At 49.4% G+C, this 11,201-nt stretch overlaps 1 protein-coding gene across 2 annotated transcripts in view; it reads left to right on the top strand.

Annotated features, from left to right (window-relative positions):
- Positions 1 to 8,875, top strand: part of UBE3C (ubiquitin protein ligase E3C) — a 117,256-nt gene extending 108,381 nt beyond the window's left edge. For both annotated transcript variants that reach the window (XM_040643754.1, XM_040643755.1), the window contains exon 23: positions 7,092 to 8,875. In XM_040643754.1, coding sequence (XP_040499688.1) covers positions 7,092 to 7,262 — 171 coding nt within the window. In that variant the 3' untranslated portion in view covers positions 7,263 to 8,875. The remainder of the gene's footprint in view (positions 1 to 7,091) is intronic.
- The last annotated feature ends 2,326 nt before the right edge of the window (positions 8,876 to 11,201 follow it).

Here is an 11,201-nt window from a genome sequence, read left to right as displayed (position 1 = left end):
TAGAAAATCCACAGGTAACTTTTGATGCTTCAAAAACTTAACTACTAACAGCCCGCTCTTGACGGGAAGCCTTACCAATAACGTTAACACACGTCTTATATGTTGTATGTATTATATTCTGCGTTCTTACAGTAAAGAAAGCTACAGGAAAGGAAATGTTGAAACCGTGAGAGAAAGTATCTTTCCGGTACTGATCTGTATTTATCAAAAAAAATCTGCATATAAGTGGATTCGTGCAGTTCAAACCTGTATTGTTCAAGGGTCAGTGGTATATATTTCCCTGGTTGTTCCATTACTTATTTTATGTTACTTATCATTTCTGATAATTAGTGATCACCTCATTAATTCAGCTTAATATTTTTAGCAATTAAAATTGTTTAGGGGACAGTTAGTGGTTCCCTTATTCATTGTCTATTAAAATAAAGCAGTATTAATAGTTTAAAATACACAATGGTATGTGTGTGTGTATATATATATATATAAATATAGAAGAATATCAAATTAGATGAGCATTGAGTACTGCTTGTGCTGGCAAAACTTAGAGAGAGGCATGTACTTCCGATAACCTTCAATGAGTGAGTTATATAGGAGTTATTCTTTTCTTTAAATTTTTACTTTGAAATTATTGTTAAAGTATAGAAAAGTTGTGAGAATTGAACAAAGAATTTCTGGTATGTAAATTGCACTTCAATCAAGCTATTTTTATGTATTTTTTTTATTTTATTTTTACTTACATATCTTTTTAGAGAGGGAGAGAGGGGGTTGGGGGCAGAGGGAGAGAGAGAGAATCTCAAGCAGACTCCACACCCAGCACAAAGGCTGACTCGGGGCTCCGTCTCACAACCCAGAGATCATGACCTGAGCCAAAGTCAAGAGTCAGACGGCCCCTCAATCAGGCTGTTTTTAAAAATTGACCTCAGTAGGGCGCCCGGCTGGCTCAGTCAGTGGAGCACGTGACTCTTGATCTTGGGCTTGTGAGTTTGAGCCCCCACGTTGGGTATAGAGATTATTTAAAAATTTAAAAATTCTTTTTAAAAAGTTGTCTCTCAGTCGCTTCATACAACATCGCAGTAGTGCCATCAGAGCTAGAGCCGTAACGTGGAGAAGTGGGAGAGGGGTGTGGCATGTGTGCTGGGGTTTTATTGTTCACGGGACTTGCGTTATGGACAGTGTCGTAGTTTGGAAGCAGTGAATAATTTTCAGTGACATTAGAACTAAAGTCACTCCTCTGTCTTCCCAAGTATCAGAGGAGGAAAATAAGCATGCCCAACAAGACTAAGAGAACCCACTTCATTAAGCAGACACAGAAAGCACTAGAATCATGAAATAGACACGTAGGAGGCTGAACCATTACAACAATGACTGTACGGAGAACAGACTCGTCTGTTAAGGGGAAAACCTGTCAGACAGGGTCAAAACCTCTGCTGTGCACGAGCGTCACCTAAACAAAGTGGTTCAGAAGGTGGAGTGATGTTCCTGGTTTGCCGTGTGACTGCCTGCTCTCAACCCCAGAAGAATGGGATGGTTTTATGCACCGGCACACGTGACCAGATATGAAAACAGGCCTCTGTGAATCTAAAGAAAATCAGGCAACAGCCCGAAAGAAGCATGTCTTTTGGTTCCTCTTGGGCCTGTCGTGAAGTCTGGGGATGTCACCGTGTTGGGGCCTGGAGAGTGGGAAGAACGCGGGGAAGGCACATGAGTGCGCAAACCAGTGGGACCAGGGAGAGGATCTTCTGGGGGCCAAGTTTTATCACCTAGTCATGTGAACAGTCCTTTAAGTTAAATTCTTACATACTAAGATCATAATACAATTAGCTAGTTTTATCAGCAACCTTTATTATGAGAGACCAGGCTTCTAGAATCTTCCACTTTCAAAATGACACCAAACCTAGAGATAAGAAAATTAAGGACCTAGTTTCATGAAAGGAAATTTGGAAGACCTACTCCCATCAAAACTGAGTGGAGGACCCAGAGATTTCTGCCAGCCTCTGATTAATTTAGTCCAGGGCCAGTAAGAATTAGGGGTGTTGCTAGAAGGGGAAGGTTCCGGAGATTTGGGCAGCCAGTGGAGGAGTCTGTGTTAAAACGCCTGTGGGAGCGTTGGCAAGTTGAGAGGGAAGGAGGAGTGAGGGGTTTACATTAGCTTTTAAAATCCCACGTGGAGCCGTAGTGAGCACGCTCTTGTCCCCTGTTGGTGACCCCACACAATCATAACTCAGCTGTCATTGGACCCTGAAAAATCAGGAAGCTCTGATACACGCTTTCTGTGTTAGATTTTTTTTCAAGGATCTAAAATATATTAAATGTGAAATTTAGAGTTTTCAAGTATCTTTGCAGTTGTCCTAAGTTAGGCTCCAAGGGTGGAAAAAATCACCTTAATATTTGTGCTTTCTAGTTGGCTCGGCATGCCCGGCGAGAGCGTCCTTCAGTCCAAGTCCTATAAAGAGCAAAGGCAAACTCGCATAATTTAAAAGTTATGAAACTCCTTAGTGCTGGATTATTGGAGAAGAATAGCATCTGCTAAAGCTAATTAAAGTTTAATATGTTCAATGAATGTGATTGTTCCAGACAAAAAAATCATTAAAGCGCTGTAGAAAATTGTTAAGTTGCCATCGGGCCACATAACAAATTGATGATTTTTCTCCCTCTGAATTAATGCAGATTCCCGTTGTGCTCTATTTAATTATGCACAAAATGGTGCCCTTGACTCAGATTTCAATGAAGAACTTCATTTTTTTTACTTGTAAGACTCCAAGTAGGAAATTCAATTAGCATTATGAAAGAAACACTAAAATGGGGCATTTAATTCAAAATGTATTTCAGGCTCTTCCCATTTAGCCAGTCACTCACCTTTCCCCTGTGCTCGCAGACTCTGCCTTCAGAGGTCCTTTTGGATTTCAAGATGTGATGTTTTCGTTTTAGTTTATTCAAGCATTTGAGAAAATTATTGCCCTTCATGTACTCAGAGTGTGAAATAATGAATGTAATTAATGTGCTTTCTGTTTCTCTTTTGGTTCCTCTTCTGACACTTTTATGAGACACTTAAAATAGCGTATGAACTATAATTTTTTAAAAGACAGTGGTTTTTAGCACATATTATATGCCACATATACTGTTTAAATGAAGTTTTTAATTTAACAGTGAGAAACGTACAAAGGCTGATAGTAAGTGTGTAAGTCTTGAGTCAGCATTTTGTGGGCTGTGCTGTTCCTCAGTTTTGCCCACATTGTAAAGTCCATGCTAAACTCAACATACAGGGGCGCCTGGGTGGCTCAGTCATTAAGCCTCTGCCTTCGGCTCAGGGCGTGATCCCAGCGTTCTGGGATCGAGCCCCACATCAGGCTCCTCCGCTGGGAGCCTGTTTCTTCCTCTCCCACTCCCCCTGCTTGTGTTCCTTCTCTCGCTAGCTGTCTGTCTCTCTGTCAAGTAAATAAATAAAATCTTTAAAAAAAACAAGAAAACAAAACTCAACATACAAATGAAATAAGACCCACTGAGAAGCAGTTTGGGGCCAGTTGGGTGCCTGCCGTGCTGGGCGGCAGGGTGCATGCAGCTGGCTCCAGGGGTCCCCGTCCGAGGAGGGACATTAGTTCTGTTCTCTCATTTGCACGACGGTGGTTAGTAGGTAATTATTTTTTATACTCTTTGATTATAATTCTTAAATATAATTTAAGGTAATTAATTATGTGCTCAGTTTTATAGGCTTTTTTTCGCTCAACATTATATCAGGATCATTTTTCCTCATATTAAAACATCCTTGAAATATTTTTAGTAAACTTCTTAGGGGCGCCTGGGTGGCACAGCGGTTAAGCGTCTGCCTTCGGCTCAGGGCGTGATCCCGGGGTTCTGGGATCGAGCCCCACATCAGGCTCCTCTGCTGCGAGCCTGCTTCTTCCTCTCCCACTCCCTCTGCTTGTGTTCCCTCTCTCGCTGGCTGTCTCTATCTCTGTCAAATAAATAAATAAAATCTTTAAAAAAAAAAAAACAAAAAACTTCCTAATGTCCCATCATGCAAATTGGACCACAACTGACTTACTGTTTCTTATTAGGTGTTTACAGCTCTTCTTTCCTTATGATGCTAGGAACATCCTTGTGCGTAAATCGTGATCTGTATCTCTGGTTGTCTGCTTAGGACGCAGTCCTGGAAGTGGAGGTCAGAGGATGTGCGTGTGTCTAGGCTCCCGAGCCCACCGCCAGACCAGCCTCGCAGGCAGTTAGGCCAGGCTACAGCTTGGAGAGGAGGATCCCGCTAGACAGTGCTAGCGGGTGTCGGTGTGAGCCTTCGCTCACAGGTGTCTTGTCACAGCTCCGAGGAGGAAGCATGTGACAGGTGTACAGGCACTGACCTGGGGGTGGAGCCATCGTGGCTCCGGATACCAGCCAGGCGCCTGTGGGAGGCCCCGTTTCCGGTACAGTGAGGGGTGCAGCAGCTAGTTGGGGGTCTGAAATCCTGTAGCAATGGGGCTAAAACCATGCTGGCCTGAGAGTTGGCAGATTCAGGCTTTCAGGAGGAAGACAGTCTCCACTTTGTTAGGCTCCTGTTGGAGGAGAACACAGCATTCACTTCTGAGTGTCTAATGGCGTTTGTGTGTAAGAGGGAGAGAGAGTCCCTGGTCATTTGTAGCTGTCGAAGAGCTGGCCTTTCCAGGGGTCTCACACTCAGCCCGCCTGACCAGGTCAACCTACAGATACCCACATCTGCACAGGGGTGAGGTGACTGAGCACGGGCGCACCCACAGCATCGTTATTTGTAAAACTAATGAAATAACGTAACTGTGCAGCGACAAGTGGTGCTGCAGACATCTAGTAGGGTACCGTAGAGCCTCGAAGGAGGGAGCTAGATTGATCCAGGAAGATCATAAAGACAGTGATCGGGGTCCCCAACAGTGTACGTATGGTGCCAGCGTTTTCTGTTTTAAAGTGGGGAGGGGAAGAATACTTTCTTGTCTGTGCACGAATCTCTGTGGGAAGGTGCTTAAGACCCCGAGCACGGCTGCTCGTGGGCCAGGAGCCGGCCGCTGGGGGGAGAGGGTCTGCGCTGTGCCTGAGAAAACAGCAGAGCGGCACCAGCACGTGTAAAACATACGCGCTTAGTGCCTCCGTACCGCCAGCGCTCCAGGGACAAGCGAGCCACGCCGTCCGCCGCCCTCTTCTCTTGGACCTTGTCGCTTCTTGGAGGAGCTGGGTTGCTCCTTTGTACGTCTTGTGAAACTGGTCCTTTTGAGGATCACCAGACTCCAGATTTTTTGGCGGTAACGTTGCATAGATGACGTCGTCTGCTTTCATCATCTCCGTCAGCGTCAGAGACCCAGTGTCTGCGAGTCGGCGGCCGGAGGGGCCGCGACTGGCGTGTGGCTCGGTGCGCGGGCTGCGGAGGCCCCGTGCGGCCACGGCCTGGACACGCTCCTCCGCGTGCTTGTAAAGCAGCCGTGTTCCAGCTGCTGCCGCTCTTCATTTCTTAGCTGAAATGTCCTCTGAAGAAAACCTTTATTTTTCCTCATCAATTGTTTGGTTACCCCGCGGACTCTGTGCAGAGATGGTAGAGTAGATCGCAATCGTTGTCCACTTACCAGCTTTTGGAACGCCGAGTGGGTTAACTAACGCTTCCTACAGGCAGCCGTACGTTGGGCCCCTCTGCCGTCACCACAGACTCACGGGCTTTAACGTTTTATGTGTTTCGGTCGCTTACAAGTATTCCTTTTCGCATTCAGAGCGTGCATCTGTGTGCCCCGTAACCCAGGGAGTGCAGGGTGGCTGGCTTTCTGGTGTGACACATGGTGACATTTGTCAGGTGCATTTCCTGGCTTCACATGGAATCCCATATTTTCCCGAGGAGCCCCAGTTCCTTCCCATGAGAAATAGGTCTATAGAAACCAAAATCTGGGCGATCGGGCTGTTCATTGTCACACGTGGTCATTGTTTCCAGGCCTTGGAAACAATGGACGGCGTTAGGAAATGGGTGGGTTTTTTTTCCCCTAAGAGGAAAATACATCACAAGTTCAAACTGACATTTCCAATTCAAATTTAGACTTCCAGGGTTTTTATTTCTTTGATTTCATATTGGATTTTGTTTTACCAGTGATAATCGTGGTGTTAATTCCTCCTTTGCTTCGTCTCCTAGGGAGCCCTGGGTCCCACAGTCTGCGGCAGTTCTGCACAGGTGTGCAGCAGTTCTGTGAAAGACGTAGTGGTTTTAGAACAACTCTGCAGGGCTGGGGGTGCCTGGGTGGGCTCCCTGCTTATTGGGGAGCCTGCTTCTCCCTCTGCCCCTTCCCTGCTCACGCTCCAGCTCTCTAATAAATAAATCTTTTTTTAAAAGATTTTATTTATTTATTTGATAGAGAGCACAGAGGGAGAAGTGACAGGGAGAAGCTGGCTCCCCACTGAGCAGGGAGCCCGACATGGGACGCGGTCCCAGGACCATGAGACCATGACCTGAGCTGAAGGCAGACGCTTCACCGACTGAGCCACCCAGGTGCCCCATAAATAAAATTGTAAAAAAAAAAAAAAACAAAAAAACCACTCAGAGTAATGCCTCCCTGTATGATTAAACCACCAGTGATAGGTTCCTTTGTGTAATTTTGCTTTCGATATTTTGAGATTGCTGTTTTCCTCCCCTTTTGAGTGAATTGTTTTTCTGTTGCGACGTCCGCGTGGCTCTGAGTTTGGAGAAGACGCCCTCTACCACTGTCCCTCCCCCCTCTCCTTCCGCCGGGTGGCTTCTGTCTGTTCGAACATAAGCCAACAGGTGTACATATTCAAGTCTTCACCCTCGTACCTTCTTGAATTTTAAACAAATTTTTAAAAGACTAAAACACAAAACCATGGAGGCCCTGCTCACTGGAGAGGTTATATTTCCCGTGAGTGGACATTGTTCTTGTCCGTTTTCAAGCACGAAGTGCAGTGCGCGGTACTCAGTATTCTGCCGAGCTCAGTCGGAGCGTCATAAAAAACCAGATGTCTTTTGGGAAAATGGGACCACAACAGCGTTTTACTGTTTGAAGCAGGCAAGTTTTGTGTGCTTTTAAAAAAATCCATTCAAGGCCCCCGTGTTAAAGCTGCGTCCTGCACACCTGCTGTCTTTTCAGGAGCTGTACCCCGCGTTCTGCATTCACAACGGAGGCTCTGACCTCGAGCGGCTCCCCACGGCCAGCACGTGCATGAACCTGCTGAAGCTGCCCGAGTTCTATGACGAGACCCTTCTGCGGAGTAAGCTTCTCTACGCTATCGAATGTGCCGCCGGCTTTGAGCTGAGCTGAGCGGAGCGGGGGCTGACCCCCGCAGAGGGGCTTCTGGTGCCTGCACCACGGGCAGCACCCCGGCCGCCGAGGGCGCTGGGCCGGACTCCTGCAGCTCTCCTGCGCCTCCCGTCCCTCAGTCCCCCTCCTCCGTTCTCTAGATGGTCCGTTAAGTCACGGTCACTCACTTAGATGGACACTGCTTTTCAAATAACTTAGAGTAACACATGTTATGTGCCGTGTGGCTACTTTAGTAGTTTTGCCAAGAAGAGCACAGTTTTAAGACTAGTGGCAACTCAGTGAAATTAACCAAAGATGAAGCTTTGGCTTTGCTGATGGACTCGAGCCTTCCTGAGCCGGGGGGCTCCTGGGGGGCAGCGCGTTTGCTCGGTCTGCAGAGACGCCGGGTCTGAGAGGTGTTGTCGCGTCCTCTCGGGGCCCGCTGCTTCTCGTGTGGCTGAATTGTTTACAGTCCTAATTGTTAAAACTAAAGGCATTTTCTCTCCTGCTGCCTTTTCCCAAAGTGGTTAGGTTTGGCAAATATACAACAATGATAATATTTTATTTGTGCTTTTTAAGCCATTCCCCTGAACGGGACTAGCATGCTTGTGTCGGTTTACCACTGGCTGCACCATGGTGGTCGGGGTATCCTTGTGTGTGGGTGTGTGTGAGCGGAGACCTCATCCTTCTTCCGTTCCTGTCTCCACGTCGTGGCCGCAGAGCTTCCGGGAGAGGGGAGGGGCTCGCCTGGTTCCCGCAGCACGCGTGGCCTGCGATCGGCGGCGACTTGGGGAGAGCAGACACTGGCATCGGTTGGAGTCACTTGAACCAAAGTGGTGGGCTGCGGCTTTGCACGGGGCGCGGCCTGCTGTGGCGGGGCCTCGAGGCCGCCCGCCCCCCTCCCCCGGGGCTGCGCCCGCCCCCCCTTCCCGGATACTTGGGTAGCGCGCCATGCTTCTGCACCCTCTGCTTCTTGACGGAGCTGCTCTGAAGGAGGACTGGACGGTCCCAAATGCGTGTCCGGGGGGGAGTGGTGTGACTCTCTTAAAAAGGCACTTTACCAGGACCCACCTTGTTAGCTGGGTGGTTTCGGTCTGAGAACGGAGGGCGTGTCGGAGCGTCAGCCATGAGAGCCGGAGTGACCCTCGCTGATGCCGGGGGCCTGCGGGCTCTCTCTCTGACCTCCCTCTGCCTCACCTGCGCTTCCTGTCACTGGGGCTGTGGACTGTCCTATGGAATTGACCAGAATTAGCAATATGCTTTTAAATGCGGGGAAACTGAATGACACTTTTAAGACAATGACCATATCAAAACAAAATGTATAATTTCATAATTTGAATAATAAATTAAGTGTTTAAATGCTATTTGTAGTCTTGATATACAGAAATAAAATAATTAGGGCTTGTCCTTGGTTTTATTTTTATTTTAGGTTGGTTTATGTTGAATGTTCTGTATCTTCTCTGCATATTAGTTTGTGTATTTTGCTGTCAGTATTTTGAAAATGGATTATCTGGGACTGAAGGGAGATGGGCAGTTACACTTACTTGGGTTTGTTTTCTCAGCTATTCTGAGTTTATTTATTTATTTGTATGTTCCAGTGGTTAAATATTTGCATTAAATGTTTTTCTCCCCAAGACTGTGTTGGAGTCACCCGAAGTCATTGTGATCTGTTGCTAAAATGATGGTTTTGTCACGGGTGTGTAAATGACGCAGGTAACGTGGTGTAAGGACGCCTGTGAGTGTGGCTGAGACCTCACCAGACCGGACAGGATGCCGTCTGTGCACAGAGACGCTGCAGCAGGCGGACCAGGACCGCCCTCCCGGCCCGTGCTGGGGGCGCCCTTCCCGTGGCTGCCGCCAGCCAGGGCCCCCCTTCCGGGAGGGACGCCACCTTCCCAGGGCTTTCCGTGGGTTTAGCAAGACATCGTTGAGAAAAATCACATGTGAAGGAAGACTCTCCTCCTGTGCTTCGTTGGCTTTTCCCTGGCTGCGTTCTACTTTGTTCACTGCTAGCAATTTTGTGCTCAAACCGGAACGTTGAGTTAAAGGGGGTCTTATTCCAGGTGTTTCTCACATGCTGTCGCCTGCAGATGGGTTCTGGCCGGCGTCCTCACTGCCGGGGGGTCTGTCGCCACGTCCTGCCCCGGTGCCGGTGACAGCCCCGCCTGTGGCGTTCGTGCGGTGAGCACCTCTGCACAGCACAGCCGGGTGCCACGGAGCCCCCAGCAGCCACGTGACACGGCCCCTGGTGCTCAAGCCCCACCTGCAGTCCACACAGGCCTTCCGGGCACAGACACGCTGTTCACAGCGATGGAGAACCGAGGCAGGGCCTCGCAGACCTGTGGATGCTCACGGGATTTGGAGCACAGGAGGGGTTCCGGAAACTTCCTCAAGAGGGGAGTGGTGAGCTTGACATAACTTTATCTTGAAGCTGTCTCATACTTTAAAGAAAGATGAACAGCCAAAGGCATATGATAATGCAAATAAAGTAGAAATTTGGAACCTAGAATAGGAGCCTAAAATAAGCAAACCAAAGCTAATAATTAGCTGATCTCTTACAGCCAAGACATAAACTCAGAAATTTAAAACATTCAGCTCTTTGAAATTCATCTGTTTCAGGCCAGGAAGCATTACAAGTGAGTAATAAGCTGTCTGAAATAACACAGCCACGTCGTACCACGCAGGACCACGGATTTCCCCTGGAAACCTCCACTCCCCAAACGGAAGGGTGTGTCAGTGAGCTCGCTCTCAGCTTCCAGAGGCCCTCCTGGCGCTGTGGTGGCGGCCAGGGTTGGCGGCCTCGACAAGTCCTTGCAGGAGGCTTTGGAGAGCTGAGAGGACCAAGTGGGCTGCAGGTGGGAGGCTCCTGTGGGCTCCAGGGCCATGGGCCATGCGAAGCTCTCTGCTTCCAGAAGATTCTGAGGGGGGGGTTCTTAAAGCCTGAGTGCTTTGTGCCTCTGCTCATGTGTCTGTGGGATGGGGATGATCTAGATACGTGATCTTCACAGCGGTGTTATGAAGGGACGCGCGGTAGGGTCTCACTCTAAACCGTGGTCTCCCGTGGTTTAACGCCACGTCTACGAACTGCAGAAGCAGGATGACAGCCGTCCGACCCCGGCCTTGCCAAGCAGCGTGCTGCCCCATCAGCACCATCGCTGTTTCCTCAGCAGCGTTGGGCAGAGGACAGCCGCCCGTCTCCGTTCCCAGTCAGCTCCGTGAGCGCCTCTCGGAAGGCAGCCTCCTTCGCCTGTGTTGTGACGACTCACAACGCGCTGTGCGAGTTAGGATTTGGCCTCTCCGCAGTCAACACTTGGTGAGCGGAAGATCGTTGACCGCGCCGGTGGTGAGGCTCAGGTCAGGAGCCAATGCCCGCCCTGCGGCGGGGGCTCTGGGGTCCGCACAGGCCAGCAGGCGCACCTGCGGGGGCTCCTCCGGAATCAGAGCAGAGGGCAGCCTCTGGTGATCTCGACCGTGCTATGGAGGTGAGAACGTGCGGGGCTCGACTGGGAACACAGGGTCTGAGCCCCTCTGGGAGCTAACGCCAGCCGACCGCCAGAACTCCTGATGGAGGAGGAGCCTGTGGACTGGTGAGTGTCCTTACTAGAAGCTTCTGCTCGGACACGGTGCTATCTGCAGAATTTGAGGTAGGGCCGTACCGGCCGTACAGGCTCAGACCCGAGAGAGCAGAGCCAGCCATAGGGTCATGGCTGCACACAGTGCTCGAGCTTGGGGGAGGATCTGTTTAAAGAAAATTAATCTCACGTATGATCAGCTTCCCGTGGCTGCCGTCACGTGACCCCAGACGTGCCTGGAACAACAGCATCTGTCCTCCGTGCTGGGGGCCGGGAGAGGTCCTAACCCGGCTCCCTGTGGGAAGACTTGGTTCTCTGCCTCTTCCGCCTCCTGGTGGCTGCTGGCACTCCTGGGCTGTGGCCACAGCTCCTGTGTCAAACCTCTGCT

Source organism: Ursus maritimus, unplaced genomic scaffold, assembly GCF_017311325.1.
Source record: "Ursus maritimus isolate PB19 unplaced genomic scaffold, ASM1731132v1 scaffold_3, whole genome shotgun sequence".
In the NCBI taxonomy this organism is placed as follows: domain Eukaryota; kingdom Metazoa; phylum Chordata; class Mammalia; order Carnivora; family Ursidae; genus Ursus; species Ursus maritimus.
Note: the sequence above shows the minus strand (reverse complement) of the source record. Positions and strands in the feature narration are given on the sequence as shown.